The 19,304-nt window shown below is 38.1% G+C and overlaps 1 protein-coding gene across 1 annotated transcript in view; it reads right to left on the bottom strand.

The window, feature by feature from the left end:
* Positions 1-19,304, bottom strand: part of CPA6 (carboxypeptidase A6) — a 109,141-nt gene that overhangs the window by 8,275 nt on the left and 81,562 nt on the right. Inside the window, exon 7 of the mRNA XM_021002092.2 lies at positions 1,348-1,550. Coding sequence (XP_020857751.2) covers positions 1,348-1,550 — 203 coding nt within the window. The remainder of the gene's footprint in view (positions 1-1,347; positions 1,551-19,304) is intronic.

The raw sequence follows: 19,304 nt of genomic DNA, 5'->3' as shown, positions 1-19,304 counted from the left end.
AGAATAATGTTTTTTAATGCAGAAAATAAAATACACAGGATTAGAAAGGGAGACTAAAGATTTTTGAAAATCAAGATATAATTTCCCCTCCTAGAACTCTATCCATGAACATCCAGGGGAGGGGGTAGTCTTCAGACCCCACCTTAAGAATTCTTAATGTAGTCTAACCCACTCATTTTACATATATGGCTCAAGAGAAATTTGAGATTAAACAAAAGAGATTAAGGACTTGCCCAAGGTCATACAGGTATTCTTTTAAGAGATGAGATTTGAACCAAGTTCTGTGAACTCCAGAGCCAGGGTTTTTTTCACCACAGCAAGGTGAAAATAAACACAATAGTGTAGACTCTTGGAGATAAGAAGCTGGACTCTGTAGAAGGAGATTTGAAGGACATGTATAGAGAGTTTATTTTCCATGGGGTCAAATTATGATAGCCAACCCCCCCCCCATATTAACCATTGTAGAGCCATTGTAATGAGGAGATCTGAATCTTGGCCAAGGTTAAATATGATAAAACAAAATGTCTTTGGGATTAATATTTTATAAAGATAAAAGCCCACTTGGGCATTTGCTAATAGTTAATAGGCAATGCTAATAGTTAAAGTACAAAGGCTATTTTTATTTGGGCATTTCTAATTAAGACAGGGCAGTGGAGTCTTACTAGAACAGTATCTTTGGGATCCACAGCTTAGAGGTAAACTTGCTCGATAGGAATTCCTTTTGATACTTGAGTGGCTAAGTCCCTTTCAATGGGCACAAAATAGACACAACTAGGACTTTCAGAAAAAAGATCATGGGGGAGGTTGCAAAGGAGCCTACCTCCTTAATATTAAAAATGTGCATATCAAAATGGATCTATTTTACACTGAATTCGTCTCCATTGTTAGCAACAGCAGAGGATCCTATGTCATAAATATACATTTTTAAAAGATCCATTTTTAAAAACTCAAAGTCCTTCTATGTATAGGAGTTTCATTTTTATATGTCTAGTTTTATGGATAGCTATATCTAGGGATTTGGTAGCATTTACTGAGTAATTAAATCTTATTAATTATAATTTACTTTTAATTAATTACAATTGCATTATAATACAGTTACAATTATTTACCCAATAAAATTAATTACAGTCCTGGATATGTGACAGAGGTTATAAAACTAATCAAATCCAGGCTGACCTTTTTCTCAAACTTGTGATAAGAATGTAAATAGGTTGGCACAGCATATGATTATAGTTAAAATCTATATTAAAATCAGAAAAAGAGCTACAAAGCCCACTTTACTCCCTGCAGAATGCACTCACACAAAACCAGATACACATACATATACACATGAAGTTAGATACTTACAACACAGCTGAAATTGGGAATTTTTGCATATTTATAAGAGTAGGGGTAGAGCAACATCTGTGCATAAGCATGGAAGGAGAGGTAGGCTCTGATGTGCTTCTTGCGTTTTCGGAGAAAGTGAGCTACGGCCTTCACCTCTGGCTCAGATTCAGGAAAAGGCCCACAATATGTATCATCACAAGGGTGAAAGGAAGCCCCTTCATCTACAAGTTTTGGGAAAAAACACACATAACAAAGGAGGTAGGGCAGAGAGAAACAAAACTTATCATTGCTATGGCACTTTTTTCTCTTTTATTTTCAGAAACAGTTAACACAAAGCAATTCATCCAAATTTTCATCTCCCAGAAAATTAACAAAGGACAAAATTTAATTCCTCATGTATAATACAGTGGCAGTCCTAATGGTGACTAGCTACTGCTTTCCTAATTGATACAGTATGAAGTAGCCATTCTATTAGCTGGTTGGTCTTTTATTAGGGAATGGATTCTTTTGGGAGTGACAAAGGAGAAAATAAATTCATCTGATGGGGTAGCTTGTAAGTTCCAAAACAAACTTGGAATATTTGGGTTGAACCAATTCTACAAAGCAATCAAACTAATTCCGATGGTGATAGGTCACTTCCTGTCACAGAATTTCAGGGACTAGGCATCATAGGATAATAGATTCAGAGCTGAAGGAAACTCAAAGAATCTCTAGTGATGGAGAAATCACTACCTCACAAAGAAGTTTGCTCCATTTTTGTACTGCTCATTGTTTGAAAGGTCTTTATATTGAGTGAAAATATGAATCCCTATAACTTCTACTAATCGGTTCTAGTTCTGACCCACAATGGATGCAAAGGTTGAACATTTTGGGAATAGGAACATAGAAAGTAGATGGTTAAGGGCAACTCAAGATTAGAGATTAACAGGGAAATCAGGGGGCAAGGAATGCAAGAGCACATTGTTGAAATGATAAACTATAATAAAGAGAAGCTTAGGGAAATCAAAGTTCAAAAGGTACAAGAGGAGCAGATTGTGCCCAGAGTATAAGATATTTGGAGTTATGGTGGAGCCCAGTACATCCCACTTTCTGGACTGAAAGTGGAGACAAAAGTCAAGCAGACTGAAGAGGCAGCTCAGATTTACTAATTGTTGATTATCAGATGTGACTGTATGTATGTAGGGATCAATATTGTTATAGAGCTGTTTCTTTAGAGTGGTCTAGTTAGAGCTATTTCAAGTTTGATTGTGATGAAGCCACTTCCTTTGGTGCTATATAAATAAGATGCTTTGAGAGACTTTGAAGTTCTCTGATTTAAAGGTAATATCTTTGTTTTGGCAGTATTTCAATTTTTCCACAGTCAGTAACACTCACATTTCTACTTCTTCCATAAAACCAGATCCTCGTTTTGCATGACAAAAGATAAATTATGAGTACAGTTGGGGTTTAATTGGAGAATGAATGGGAATAGACCTTCAGGGTCCATCCTATTTAAGATGAGCTAAGCTCCCCAGGCAGGTTCTGGGGGGCACATGTGACTCTATGATGAAGGGTTTGGGTGTTTTGGAATAGCAAAATCACCCTTGATTTTGTCCCTTTGTCTTGTGATGGCATCAAGTGGTATTTGTATCAAGAAGATTGCCCATGGAGACAGAAGAGCTCCCCACTCAGTAGAATTGAACAAGGAAGACAGCTTCCATTTTCATTCTCTCTTTTTTGTCTTTGTAATATATCTGGTATATAGCTTCTTCTCCCTGAATTTCTCATGAGGGGTTGGAGAGGGACGTCTTTCACTAAACCATAGAAATGACCAACTACTGGCATATGGCAGCCTGCACACAGCTTTTTAACAGTAAATGCTGCAGAAGGAAGCATATGCAGATTGGATGGAGAGTCTAGTGGAGGTTAAAGTCAATTTAGCGGAAGCTAACATTTGGGAGGAGGGAATAAAAAAAGGAGTAGTATAAGCATATTTTTTCAAGATGGCATTGTTTTTGAGAAGCAGTGGTAAAGGGTTGCGGCACAATTCTTATTAGTGCAGAACTCCACATCCATTCCCAGCAGCTTCTCCCTGCTTCTTTGATATTGATAGCCTCAGCCCTTTCTGGGACTGGGTATCTTCTAAGGTGGGGACAGTGGTGTGGGGGCCACAGGTTGAGTGGAAAGAATAAGAGTCACAGAAGGTACAGCAGGTGAGGAACAAATAGCAGTGTAAGGGTTTGCTATCTTATGATGATGGAAAAAAATCTTATGATGGCATAGGTAATGTAGAGGAAATAGATAAATCATTACAAAAAAATAGAAAACAACCAGATTAACAGAACAAGAAATAGGTTATCTAAATAATCTGTTATCAGAAAAAACATGGCAGCAACCTTCAGGGAAGGTGTTCCCCATTGACTTTGGAGCCTTTGTTTATACCCGAACATGACTCTGCCTCTCTAAGCAACTCCAAGGACATAAATGAGTCCTAAAAATAAGTGACTATAACAAACCACCTTTTAAATGTCCACTTTGTTTTCAAATAACACCTATTATCTATGAGACTAAGTTTGAAGTCGAGCATTCTTTACATATTTTAATTCTGATATTTTGCCCAAACTTAGAGTAGTAACTTGAAAATACCTTACCAAATGGGAAAAGTCTTAAAAGGATACACAGTGTTTAAATTTGGACTTGAACTGGGGTAATGGCAATATGAGTATTAAAGAGGAAATAGTTCAAAATATATTTTAGAGATAGAATCTATTGGACTCAGCAATTGATTGGATTGAGAGAGGAGAGGGTCAAAGATAATGTTGAGGTTTCAAGGCTGGGTCACAGGGGTGATGGTGGATGGTGGATGGAAATGAAGATGCTGGGAGGATATACAATAGTTTAAACATATGGATATTCAGGTAATTAAGAGCAACTGCTTACCTGAAGGAAAACTGCACATTCGATTGGGAGCATGGGGAACAAAATCTCTGACAAGTTTTTAAAAAGACATAAAAATGGGATGACCAGTGTGATTATTTTCTGGTTGTTACGTAAAACAGAAGTGTTTCTAGGGCAGACACTTGCAAAGACCCATTCTCATCTTATCCTTTTGCTTTTGCCCTGAAAAGATGGGGCTGCTATTTGTTACAAGGAGAAGAAAGTGCTTTAAGAAAGGATTCCTGCAAAGTGATGCAGCAGAGACCCAGCAAAGGGAGGGAAACTTGGAGTGAGAAGGTACATTGAGCAGGATCTGGCTGTTGAGAGAGTCAGACTGGGAAGAAAGGCACACAGAGAGGAACAATAACTTCAGGAGGCCCAGAGTGTTACTTAAACCTTTGAAAATGGACTCTAAATAAGCAGGTATTTTATTTCTTCACCACAAGTTATATAAATTGTGTTCCAATGGGGGAAAAAAGTCAGCCTTGGGCTCATTTAATGATGTTGTCTGATAAGCACGTTAGGTACTGAGACACTGCTAAAGGATATTATGTCCTGGTTTCAATCTGTCAGTGCTGTTTGTCACCCATAAAGGGTCAATACAGTAGCAGAACTAGATATGAACCCAATGCATCTTTTTTTTTCACCCAAAGCCCAGGTATTAATCCCATAATGACATAATAGTCTAACCCTGAAGGGTTAGATATGCAGGACATAGAAAGAGCATCAGTGTTCATTTAAATAATAATAATTATTATAATTACAATAACTAGCATTTCTATAGCATTTTCTGGTTTGCAGCACTCTTTATATTTATCATCTCATTTGATCCTCATAACTACTGTATGAGGCAGATGCTATTATTATCCATATTTTATAAATGAGGAAACTGAGGTAGAGAGAGATTAACTGACTTATCCAGGGTTACAAAACTTTTGTCCTTTATTTTCAAAGAGGACCAATGACATCATAGGGATGATGTCTTGACTTGCTCATGAATTGGATTTAAGTGAGGCAGAGTTGAGCAAAATCATCAGCCTCTTTTTTTCTTTTTTTGAGTCATTGAAGACTAATGGCAGGACAAAAATCAAGATGACTGGCAATGGCCTGAGTTGCGGTGGATGACCTAGGCATTTTTGATGTCTGACCAAGTTCTAAGGATTTTAGCTGCCTTCATGGCCATTGGAACAAATTGCTCTCATTCATTCATTCTGCAGGAGGAAGTCTTTACATGTTGAGGATATATCCCTAACTCATCCCCTAAATTGAGGCTTTGACCCTCAACCTGGTTTAGACCATGTGCCGATATGGTTTTACTAGGGTATGGCCACTGTGCATGTTACATAGCTAATAAATGTCTGTGCATGGTTAAGTAGTTAGTAATATCTGAGAGAGGATTTGAATTCAGATCTACTTGATCTCCAGACCAGTACCTTATCCACTGCATCATCCAACTGTAGCATTAAAATCCTTGAATCTATGTTTAAGTTATATTCTTGACTGATGAGTACTTCTGAAATACAAAAAAGGACTTTTAAATTCTACAGAAAATACACTGCTTCTGCTTTATAGGTGCCAAGTAAGAAACCTTTGGAGGCTGGTCTCAATCTGGCTTCAGGCATATTCAGCTCAAGTATATTTGTTGCATTTCAGAAGAGCAGGTGATTAGAATTCTGGGGTTTTAGAGAGTGGCATATGCTTGAAACATGTAAAAATGAAACACTCAATATCTGGAAACAAAATAAGATAGAAAAGCATTCATTGTCTAGGAAAAAGACCTGGATGCATCTACTTTATCTCTCTGCTGTAGTAGCATGAAAGTCCAAGCTGTTAGTTTTCCTCAGTTTAAAGAAAAAATGCACAATAGCTGAGGCTGAGGGCCAAATTCTCTTCTCTGTCCCCACGTGCAGAACAAGTACAGAATATGTAATCAAGATCTGCAGTGCAGATCAGAAAGGAGAATTTGCCTGTTAATTTTGGTCTTGTGAAATCAAAAGGCTCATAGTTCTGTTTTGAAGACTGCAGCTCTCTAATTTGTGTTGTCCTGGTAAAAACAATTCCTTAGTCTTTTAAGTGTTTTTATTTTCCTTCCTAACTTCCTCTGGATCCTCTTCTAAGAAACTTACAAATTGAAAAAAAAACCTTACAAAAACCATGTCTATCAGAGTAACTGTGGCATTAGAGTTTTTATTCTATTTTATTTTCAAATAGGCAGTTCCCCAAAGTACTCATTGTCAGTTGATTGAAATTTGAAGCAAATATTTCCCATGGAAAGATGATTAGCATTCCCAGAGCAGGTCACAAAAGCCCATTTAAATCATAAAGCACCTGAAATATATGTATGACTGTCATCTCCTCAAGCTATTCCAGTATAGCTTGTGGGTCTCAGAAGAAATTTATCCTGGAAGCAAATACTGAGGGATTAATTTTCAAGATATTTCAAAGAGAGGAAGATACAAAACAAATGGAAAAATTCATAGATGGTATTATTGCCCACCCCACAGACACTGATTATCAAATGCCTATTTTCTCATCTTTGAAAGGCTTTTGTAGAATGATCTGCTTACATATTGAAGTTATCCTCATAAAAAATATAAGACAGAATCAAGCAGGTTTTCATAGATGCTTTCCTACATCAGGCTATATCTTCGGTCACACAATTAACTGGAAGGCATAGAGAATTCAAGATCTTACAACATTTGTTGTTTTGTTGATTATAAAAAAGCAGGTGAATTAGGAGAATAAAATGAAGCAGGTTCTCCTCTGACAAGATGTCTGCCATGCCTGTTATGGTCATACAAGGTTCCTTGCTAGATACAACCTGAGAAATAGATTTGATGTTTTTTTTAAAAATATAAATTAGGGCATAAAACATGGAGTAATGATCCACAAAGATGTTTACTGCTATCAAAAATGATATTCTAATTTTTACAACCAATGTCTCTGCTAAGGGCCTCATTTCTAAAATATATAGAGAACTAAGTCAAATTTATAAGAGTACAAGCCATTCCCCAGTTGATAAACAGTCAAAGGATATGAACTGGCAGTTTTCAGATGAAGAAATTAAAGCTATCTATAGTCACATGAAAAAATGCTCTAAATCACTATTGATTAGAGAAATGCAAATCAAAAGGACTCTGAGGTACCACATTACACCTGTCAGATTGGCTAACCTGACGAAACAGGAAAATGATAAATGTTGCAGAAGATGTGGTAAAATTGGAACACTAATGCATTGTTGGTGGAGTTGTGAAGTGATCCAACCATTTTGGAGAACAATTTGGAACTATGCCCAAAGGACTGTAAAAAATGTGCATACCCTTTGACCCAGCAATAACACTTCTAGGGCTGTAGTCCAAAGAGATCATACAAATAGGAAAAGGGCCCACATGTACAAAAATATCTATAGCATATCTTTTTGTGGTAGCAAAGAATTGGAAATTGAGGGACTGCCCATCAATTGGGGAATGGCTGAACAAGTTGTGGTATATGAATGTAATAGAATACTATTGTGCTATAAGAAATGATGAACAGGCTGACTTCAGAAAAACCTGGAAAGACTTGTATGGACTGATGCTGAGTGAAGTGAGCAGAACCAGGAGAATGTTGTACATGGTAACAGCCACACTGTGTGATGACCAACTTTGAGAGACTTAGCTCTTCTTAGCAATGCAAGGATCTAAGACATCTACAAAAGTCTTATGATGGAAAATGCTGTCCACATTCAGAGAAAGAACCATGGAGTTTGAATGCAGATCAAAGCACACTATTTGCTCTTTTTTTTCTTCTGTTTTGTTATTTCTTGTGGTTCCTCCTATTGGTTCTAATTCTTTACAACATGACTAATGTGAAAATATGTTTAATAGGAACATATATGTAGAGCCTATGTCAGATTGCATGCCATCTTGGGGAGGAAGGCAGGAAGGGAGGGGGAGAAAATTTAAAACTCAAAAGCTTGTGGAAGTGAATGTTGAAAACTAGAATAAATAAATTAATTAAAAATGATATCCTATTACAAAACCCAAATGTAGGAGGGATAGTCTAAATATGGTAAAGTCCTCCAAATGCTCCTCTTTGGGGAATACAAAGACAAAAAAGAAGTAGTTCCTTCCCTCGAGAAGCTTAAATTCAATCAAGGGAGACAATGTATACATATGTAATTATATATATGCATATAATATATACAAATGCGATGGAATATGGCAGATCCCATCATCCTTTCCTCATTGAGGATACTGAGGAGATGGTTCTGGGAAAATTGTGATAATGTGTAAAGTGGGTGCCTTAGAGAGATCATGGAGAATGCATGGAAATTCTGTACCTGATTCTGATAGGCTATGTGGTATATCAAGAGCTGCTGGCATCTTCACAAAAAGATCTGAATTAGTCTTGACTGTCTCTCTGCTTCATTTACATCTGAGGGAGCTCAGTGACTCTTTTTTCCTCATGGTATCTAGTGACAGACCACATGTTTGGGGGAGGGCCTTAAGGCCTCTTCCCCACTCTGAGGCTATATGGTCCCTGAGAAATGGTACCTTCTTTGTCTTTCCATTCATTCTTTTCCATTCTAGGTAAAGGGGAATTTCAAAGATAGGGAGACCTATCCACAGGAATCTAGGAGTCAAATAATCTAGGCCAGATATTGTAGTCAACATAGCATCTATGACTGGAGAAGCAGGGAGTAATTTTTGGAGTGACCTTCTGGACCTATTGGAGCAAAAGCTGAAATGAGGATTCATCCAGCAGTGAAGCTACCTTTGGATGTGAACTTAGTGGAGCCAATGCTTTGTAGGAATTGAACTAAGTTTTGAGCCCACTTCCCCAGAGACTGAAGAGGTATAGGGGAGAGTATGCCCCAGAAGTACTGGGAGAAATTCTTATAGTTTGTTCTTGCAGGGGTTTAGTATCTGGAGAGAAAAGCAGAAAAGAATTTGTGTAGAAGGTGCTGCTTGAACTGAATTTTGAAGGAAATAAGGGATTCTAGGAGGTGGATGTAAAGAGGGATTTCATTCCAGGGAGACATTCGGTGTATGTGTGAGGACAGTGAGAATGCCAGTCTGGCTGAACCACAGAGTAAATAATGCTGAAAAGATAGATTGGGGTCAGGTTGTGAATGGCTTTAAATGCCAATTAGAAAAGTTTATATTTGACCTTACAGATAATAAGGAACCACTAGAGTTCTTGAGTTGGGAACTACAGAGGCATACTACAAACTTAATTTTTAGTTGAACTGAAAATATTAAGAAATAAATATTTCTCCCACTTAAAACCAGAAGTGAGCTGGAGATAGCTAGGACTAGCTTGTAAGAACTGATTTTTAAATTTTCAGTGTGAACATTTATACCTTGGATGGCAAACCCTACAGATCAAGTCTTGATTTATTGTTTTGTTGAATTATTCCTGGAAGACTTGTGCCTAAAACTCATAGTGCAGTATTTTATATATATATATATTTTTTTTTTTTTTTGGACAAGAGGGACATGATCAGACTTGCCCTGTAGAAAAATCATTTTGGCAGCTATGTGGAGAATGGATAGGAGCAATAGAATGGACTTGAGTCAGGGAGACTAATTAGGAGGCTATTGCCATTGTCCTGGTGAGAAGCAATGAGGTCTTGAACTAGGGTGGTGGCCATGTGAGTAGAGAGAAGGAGATGTGTGAGAAGATATTGTGTAGTTGCAATCAACAACTATTAACAACATACCTGATCAGGTATGTAGGGTGAGGGAGAGTGAGGAGTCAAAAATAATGCCAAAGCTTTGAAATTGGGTAACTGGAAGAATATTGGGTATGTCTATTTGTAAATTACAAAGAAAAGTGGATTGGGGGAAGAAGTAATGAGTTCTTTTTTGTGTATCTTGAGTTTGAGATATCTATGGGACATACAGTTTGAAATATCCAATAGGCAGGTGGTGATACAGAAGCAGATTGCAGGAAATTAACTTGCTCAGGTCACATGGGTAATAAGTGGTGGAGGAAGGATCTGAGCTCACATCCTCTGACTGCAAATTTATTATATATTTTTATTGTATCCTACCGTTTCAGTGAGAGCCATGACTAATTCAAAAGAGACTGACCTAAAACTTTAAATGTAAAAAAATGAATAGTTGAAGAATGCTTATTGCTCAGACCATTATACAGTTGGATAGGAAGTCCATGGGATTAGTATATCATTGCACATCTCTTGGACAGCCAAGCCAATGGATAACGAACAAGGGCCAATAAGTCAGTCAGTAATAATTTATTAAACTCCTACTGTGTTCCAGACACTGAGCTAAGCACTGGGGATACAAACAAAGTTGAAAGGCTCTCAAGGAGCTCACAATCTAATGGGGGGAGGGGAGACAACATGTAAATAAACATGTATAGACAAGCTATATATCAGATAGAAAGAATAATTAACAGAGAGGAGACACTAGATTTAAGAGAGATTGGGAAAGGCTTCCTATAAAAGGTGGAATTTTAGTTGGGACTTGAAAAAAACCGCAGAATCCAGGAGGCTGAGATGAGGAACATTTCAGGCATGGGGGACAGCCAGAGAAGATGCTCGAGTTGAGAGATGGAGTGATTTCTTTCAGGGAACAGCAAGGAGGACATTGTCACTGAATCAAGGAGTGTGTGGTGGAGTGTAGGATGCAAGGAGACTGAAAGTGTGTGTGTGTGTGTGTGTGTGTGTGTGTATGTGTGCCCTTTTTGTTTTTGATTTTGCTAAATCCAATGGCCTTTTCTCAAGCTTTATCCTTCTGGATCTCTATGCGGTATTTGACACTCTTAACCACCATCTTCTACTAGATATTTACTCCTTTCTGTCTCCTGCCTGTTTATTCTCTCTTCACTTTCATTTGCTGGATCATTATCCCTGTCCAGTTTCTTGTACTGTGCATGTACTCCAATGTTCCTGTCCTTGTCCCTTTTATCTTCTTCCTCTATCCTTCTCTCTTGGTGACTTTATCAGATTTTATGATTTATATTATGATCTCTATGCAGATGACCCCCATACCTATATATCTGGTCCTAGTTCCACTTCTGAGATCCTATCCCATATAGCTATAAGATTGGGGCTACACTGATTATCCTATCCTCTTAGAGTAATTATCTTTGTTAGACATGAATACTTTTTGAGACTTGGTCAGCTATAAAGAATTAATACAAAAAGGAAGGAGCTACCTTAGGACTAGAGAAACTCTGAGGTTCTGGAAGAAGAGAGGTTGGTATATGTATAGTGTTCTAGCATACCTCTTAGGGGGTAGGGACTGAGCTGGAATAGGGATGGGAGACATCGGGAAGTCATTGGCCCTATACTTCAGAGATGATCTCAGCAAAGTCCAGCTGAGGGAAAGGCTCAGAAGTGAGAGTGGCCTCTGCTGCTTGCAAAATGCTGAGACCTGCCAAGTACTAGCTCATAGGAAATCAAGAAAACTGATTGCTGAGAAAGGAGCTTAGACCATGCAATTGCTCCCCTGCTGAGTTGACTAGGACAAGCTGACTTTGCATCTGTTGCTAGGAGCTGAAATGATTGGAGGAAAGTGTTGCCTCCTGGAAGCTGACTAGAGAAAAAGTATTGCTGTTGGGAGGTGACTGGAGGGAAAAGAATACTCTGATATGTAAAAAGAAAGGCCTTTACTGCTACCTATGGCTTGAGAGAGGAAAACCCCTTAGACTCCAGCCAAGAAGGAAGACTTGAATGGTTCTGAAAATCTCAGGCTTAGGGAACTGCTCTCTCTTAAAGAGTATAATACTGCCTTAGAACATGGCCAATGAGCAGTTTGAATAGAATGTCCAGCAGAGAAGTGCCTTCATCCTACTATTGATTAGTCAAAAAGACTGTTCTCTAGGAAGAGCATCAAGGCCTGCAGTGTAGAATTATGAGTTGTCCCAGGCACATTGGTTTCTTTACTCATGCATCATTTTATTAGTTTTCTATTAGTTTGGCCTCACTTTTCTCCACTGATGTCATATACATTGGTGGGAAAATGTGAGCCGGTTTATTGGTGGAGTATTATGTTGTATTATTGCCTTATTTGTAGTAAATGTTTCATGATTAAGATTTAATGGTGTCATCTTGGTTGATATGTTTAAATAGGAAGCATAGTGGTCAGGGCACAGTAGCTACATTCTTGAGTAGCAGATATATTGTTCCCTCACACCACGGTTAGCCCCTAGGATCCAGAGAGTGAGTTGTAATGGCACTGTCGTTGTTGTTCAGTTGTGAATGACTCTCCATGATCGCATTTTTGGGTTTTTCTTGGCAAAGTTAGTGAAGTGGTTTGCCATTTCCTTCTCCAGCTCGTTTTATAGAAGAGGAACTGAGGCAAATGGAGTTAAGTTACTTGCCCAGGGTCACATAGTCATTGACATTTGGGAACTCAATCTGATAGCATGCATCCAGACTGGGTAAGTGAGCCAGCCCAATCACCCAACTGGGGTTGATAGTGGCCTGTAACTTATGGCTTTGCCATAACATTGCTTGATGTAAGGAAAAACTTAATAATTAGAATTATCCAGAAGTGGATTAGGCTGTCCCATAAGGTAATAAGTTCTCCAACAGGGGAAGTTTTTCTGCTGAGGCTCAATGTTTACTTGTTGGAGATGTTGTAGATTAGATTCCTGACCAGTATAGATTGGACCATGTGACTTCTGAAGGACACTTCCAATTCTGAGTTTCTGTGATCCTGTCATTCATGTTATTGATGCAGGATAATGTGAAATCCAGGATCCTTAAGAAAGTGAAATTACCATATGGTAAAGTTAAGAGCAACTACTTAATGAAAATGTAGAGTAATTTAAAAAAATTACATAGCTAATCTTATTGAGGGAAAAGTGGTAACTCATGGGAATCAGAGTATATTTAAGACTAATTTCTCGCATTATATAAATAGGACAAAAATTCATTCATTTCTAGAACATGCTGCAATCACCTACTGGCTGCTTAAATATATTTTGTTCTTATTCAGAATATTGAGGGTTTTCCTCCCAGACATCTACAAAACTGGTTGACAAAAAGAATGGCATTGGTTGTAGGTAACTAAATAACAAGACATTTAAGAGAGCCTTTAGATAGCTGAAAAATTCATTGAAAAGGGCTGGGATAAAAGTAGTCTGTTAGACTGAAAAATAAATAGATTGAAAGACTAAAACTAATGAAAACATTTTACAAAGTTATTGGTCCAGAAGAAGCAACCTAATTTGGTAATAGTTTTTATGTCATAGGCAACATGATGCAAGGATGAAAATTCCAAAAAAGATACGCAGAAGCTAGAGATGCATGAAATCAGTGAAAACACAATTCAGCTTCAAAAATGCAAATGAATGCAGCTGGAGGAAAACAATTAGAGAAACACATTGTTGGTGTTTGGAGAAATCAGGAATTCAATGTTGCTGAAGAGGATCTAGTCTAGTGATAAGAAAACTGTCATATCAGGTAAAGAAAAGCACAGGGATGTCTGAGGCAGAGCTAAAAGCCAGAAAGGTCTCTGAGCAGGTTGAGAATGGCTACCTGCATCAATGGTTGATGAGGAACAACATTTCCATTTTTGTAGAAACGCCATTTGTAGAAACTACTATCCATTGCTTTGATCTCTACATCCAGACATTACTAAAAGCACCTTCAAAGTCAGCATCAAGAGTCCACAAATTTTCCCCCAGGCTAAGTTTTGTTTTTTTTTTAGTTCCCTAGACAGAGGCTGTTTTATCTGTGTGGTTTGTTCTTCTTCTTAAAAAAATTGATATGCCCTGGGTATGGAAAGCAATGTAGAATAGGAATGGAAAAATTCCTTTTTTTCCCTCATATAATTCAGGATCAGAAGAAAAGAAGTGATTATTAGTTCAGGGCTATCTCATGGGATATGGAAGACAATTCTCCCTTTGAATTGGCAATAGGTAAAATAGCTGGAATGAAGAAGAAACCAGTATGTTTTTGTCTCTTTGAAAGAACATTAGTTGATTGGAGGGTTCTACGGTTAGCCTTGGGGTTCCCTATACTGGAATGAGGGATGTTCATGGAAAAATTATTATAATGCTAAAGGAATTAGAAAAACTTAGGAATTCATTTGACAAACATTTATTCCTATATGCCAGTTACTGTGCTAGGCACTGGAGATATACTTACCTGCCCAATAATGTCATCAGTACTTAAATATTAAAGCAAATGAAGGAATAATAAATATATCACAATTCACAAATAAATCTGGGTCTTTCTGTCCCTGTGACCTTCTAACCCAGGAAGATGTCTCTGCCCCTATAGTTCCCTCCTCCCATTGGTAAATCCTTCCTAGAACTCCCATTTTGAGGAAGAGCCCAGGCTAATCATCTTTTATTCCTTTCCTGACTCTGCTTCTGATACTTTGTAGTTTGCTGCCATGTCCCTGCATGGGTACTTTCCTCTTTCCTCTTCCTCCTCTACTGCGTTTCAGCTCCTTTTTGTGTATTATTTTCTTCCGTTAGAATGTAAGCTCCTTGAGGGGAAGGGTTGTCTTTCTTTTCACTTGTATTTATATTGTCACTTAACACTGTGCCTGACACAAAGTAAGCACTTAATAAATTTTTGTAGACTTTTTGACTTGATTTACTGACTTGAACAACGTACTCCGTATCTGTCAGGGAAAATGGAAACAGGTCTGTACAATAGAAACCTGGTAGAAAAACACACAAATGAAGAAAACCCATGTTCTCAGGGTACCTCATGAAGCAGGACTGAAGGTTTTGATGCTATAGGTCCATTTAGGGACATCTGTACCACAGAAAGCAGTTTCTAGCAATAACCCTTAAAAAGGCATTGAAAAGTGTTACACTCTCAATTCAGACAGCAGTTCCTGTTAAGCAAGAGCATTGCAAAACCCGTCAGAGTCACTCCCTCTGGAAGTGTAGACAAGCCCAGACAGCTATTCACTCTCAGAAGCTGTGTCAACTAATCAGCCAATAGCAGAACTCTCTGGTTTTCCCTATTAAACCAGAGACCTCAGTAGAGAGCAAAATGTAGTTCTGAGAGGTTTCCCCTCTTTCAGATTCTAGTGACAATGGAGGACAGTAGCTGACTCTGAAGCTCCCATCCAATAAGTTCCAATTTTCTTCAGCTAAAGCCTGCTGTAGCTTCCCCTTCTTTCAGTTCTGCCTACCTTGCAATTTCATCAGTTTGGATCCTCACTTGCCAGGTTCTTTATCCTTCACTGGTTTCAGTGGCTTAAATGAGAACCTGTTGGTACTGAGTGACAAGTAACAAGACAGTCCTTGTCTTCAAGGAGCTTACCATCTAATGAGGGAAGACAACACACAAAAGGAAGCTGAAAAGAGGGGGCCACTTGGGGGTACGTAGCACAAGTGCATGCTCTTCCATGGAGTCTAAACCAAGCCGAGTTGCTGATGGAAAGTGGAAAGTTAGCCAAAAAGTTCAAATCCCAGCCCCGTATAAGAGAAAACTTTGGGAGGAGTTCAGTGCTCCTTCACCTTTTAGACTTTCGATCATAGAGAAGAGGAGGCTGAGGGAGTTGAATTTTTCTCTGCTTCCCAACTCTGACCCTGCTACAAACACCCTAATCACTCAGTTACTCAATCTACTAATTTTCCATGACCTACTCTTCTACCCTACACAGAAAGATAATCATTCCCTTGCTTTTGCCATCACTCACAAACACCACCCCCATGTTCAAGAACTCCCAGATCTCCTTATCTGACCATAATCTACTGGCTTGTCAACTCTTGCTGTGCCTTCCGTTAATAAACCCTACTCTTTGTCTATACTGTGACTTCTAATCCCTTGAGTCCTCGGTTCACTCCTAGGCCATCACCCCTGCACTAGCCATTCTCTCCTCTTTTCCCCATCTTGACACCTTAGTAATCCAGTTCAACTATATACGGTCTTCTTCTCTTGATTCCCTGATCCTTTTTATCATATTGTTGATTGTGCCCTTTGATTACTCCCACTATCCATACATGTATCCATATACATCCCTACACATATGCTGCAGATGAAGGTGGAGTAAATAATCCTCCAACAAATTTATATTGCATAACTGCCACTGGGTCCTCACCACTGCTAGGCAAGCCTTCTATACCTCCCTTATCAACTCTATCCCACTCTTAATAGCAGCTTTTCCAAACTTTTTCATACTTCTTCAGACCTCACTTAATTCCCCCTCCCCTGACCCCAGCTGAAAACCTTGCCTCATTTTTGACAGAAAAAAAATTCAGGCCATTCATGATGAGCTTCCTCTTCTGTCCACTTTCCAATCTCATATCACTCCAACGTCTTCTGCCACTATTTCCTCCTTTTCCCTGGTCTTATACTGGTGACCTTACTCTTCACCAAAGCAAACTACTTTATCTGTACAAGTGATCCCATTCCATCCTGTCTTCTCTAACAAACTGTCCCCTCTATCATTCCTACTCTACCCTAATATTTGAACTGGGTCCTGAGAGATTGGGAGCAGTTTAATATTCCAATGAGCTGATTGGTGTACATACTTACTCTCTTTCTTCTGGACACAAATTATAGTTCTGCTCTAACCTTTGCTCCACACAGCTGATTACTTAACTGCATAAAGACAGCTTCTGAAATGACTTCCATATGAGTGACCAGTTGTCTCACATTTACTTAAGATATAGTCAATTTAATTTTATCTGGTGATACTACAAGAATCAGTATATTTCAGCTCTTTTCTTGAAGAAAATATTCACAACATACAAAGGCAGGGTTTCTGAATAGTTGGTAAGCCCTTGATCACTTTTATTTCTTGATCCTAAACGATATTTTTCTATTATAGCCATACACACATATTTTATGGTCATTATAGTAATTTCTAATATGGTCAGCCTTACCATATCGAGTTTTGCTCTGAAGTCATTGATTACAAAAGTAAATGTTGATATACTTTGGAGAATACTCTTAAGTTACTTATTTGTTGTTGTTGAATGATTTTCAATTATGTAGAAGTCTTTGTGACCTCATTTGGGTTTTCTTGGCAAAGACACTGGAGTAGTTTGCCATTTTTGCTCTTTTTTTTTTTGGCAATTGGGGTTAAGTGACTTGCCCAGGGTCACACAGCTAGTTAAATGTCAGGTGTTTGGTCTGAGGCCGGATTTGAACTCAGGTCCTTCTAACTTCAGGGCCAGTACTCTATTCACTGCACCACCTAGCCGCCCCTCAATCCAGCTCATTTTACAAATGAGGAAACTAAGGCAAACAGGTATAAGTGACTTGTCCAGGGTCACACAGCTAGTAAGTGTTTGAGGCAGATTTGAACTCAGGAGGATGTCTTTCTAATTCCAGGCCCAGCCTCTCTATCCATTGCACCACCTAGTTGCCTCTAAGTAACCTATAGAGTTTCTTAATCTTCTATAACAGATTTTGTCATACAATCAATAAACAAGCAGCTATTAAAGACCCACTAAGTGCCCCTCACTATGTCAAGTACTGGATATATAAAGACAAAGAATGAAATAGTTCTTGCCCTAAGGAATGTATGTTCTATGTGGAGAAAATAATACATAATATATAAGCATATAAAAAAATAAAATAAATGCACAGTAATTTTGGTGAGAAGGTAGGTAGTTCTTGAACTGAACTTTGAAGGAAACTAGGGATTCCAAAAGGCAGAGGTAAGGAAAGAATGAATTCCAGAAATGGGGGCCAGTCAGTGCAAAGACATAGAGATGGAAGATAGGAGCATCACCTATGAGGCATTAGAGAAGGATTTTAGTTTGTGAGCATGGGGGAACCCCTCAGGCCTCATTCAGGAGCCCTCCTAGAATGTGAGCTCCTCGAGGGAAGCACATTTCGCTTTTGTATTATATCCTAACACCTGACTCAGTGCCTGGCACAAAGTAGATGCTTGAAAAATGTTTGTTAAATATTTGATTGTAGACAAAATACTTTATTTTTCTAACTCAGTCAATTAGGAGGAACAGATTAGGAGCAAAGAAAGGACTACCAAAGGTAGCAGATCAAAAAGTAAGGGAGGAGAAAGAAAAACTAAGAAAAATAGACACAGGAATTATAAAAACATAGCAATCTGGGACCATTATGAGTGTGAAAAATAGACTTTACTGACCTCACTAACTGCAGAAATGTTGCGGTATAGTATAATTTATAATGTGAACCCTGAATTATCAGGAAAAAGTTAAATTAAATTCAAAATAGTCTTTCAGAAATTTTGACATGTGTAATGCCATAAGTCTAGGTAAGATTAGGCTCCCTACAAAGGAAAATATTTGGTGTCAGTAATAGACACCTCACCATCTGGTGAGCCCCACTATTCTGGTAGAGTATACTATACAATATTACTGAGAGTATACTATTGAAGTACCCTAACAAGGAAAAGCATTCAGTTCATTAGGGAGTTGTCACCCTAATCTCTTTTTTTCTTAGAACCTGTTTAAACTATGTATCTATTCATATTTTTTTTAAACAAGAAATTTGTTTTTCTTTCTTTTTCTTTTTCAAAGGGGTGGGAAGAAGAGGAAATAGATTGCTGTTAATTTAAAAAAATAGAGATGTGGGGAAGTGCTACAGATGTGGAATGCTACATGGACTTTCAGATAAGGTTAACTATATTATTAATTTTACTTCATTATTTTACTTTGTTAAAAGCACAGAGTAAGGGCAATCTCTAAATGGTTGTAATGTAAAAACAAAACAGATCAATAAAAAATTAAAAAAACTACATATGTCTAACAGTAATAGTGAAAATAATGGTGTTGCTTTTCCATATGATGGTTTTATTAGTTGCTATTCCTTGGCTCTAGTTCCTTTTGATTCTGAAATCCCAATTTTGTTTCCAAGAGACATGTTTCCAGGAAGTCAGTATTATCTAGACACTTCTTTCCTTTCTAGGAGGCTTGGTGTCAGAATTTCTTTGCTTATCTACCTTCCTCTTTGTTACTCCAATGCCGTTGCATTCTCTGCACAAGCTTCCACTTCTCTGGGGTGCCTATGGTTTCTTTTCTGTTGGGCCCACAGAATGATTATGAAGAGGGAAGAATTTTAGGGCAGAGCAGGCTTTCTTCCAGGGAACTGGAATCTTTATGAATCTAATCAGCTTGTCCTTAAACATCTTAGCTCTGGT

The sequence above is a fragment of the Phascolarctos cinereus genome, unplaced genomic scaffold, assembly GCF_003287225.1.
Source record: "Phascolarctos cinereus isolate Bilbo 61053 unplaced genomic scaffold, phaCin_HiC Scaffold_4;HRSCAF=312, whole genome shotgun sequence".
Lineage (NCBI taxonomy): Eukaryota > Metazoa > Chordata > Mammalia > Diprotodontia > Phascolarctidae > Phascolarctos > Phascolarctos cinereus.
Note: the sequence above shows the minus strand (reverse complement) of the source record. Positions and strands in the feature narration are given on the sequence as shown.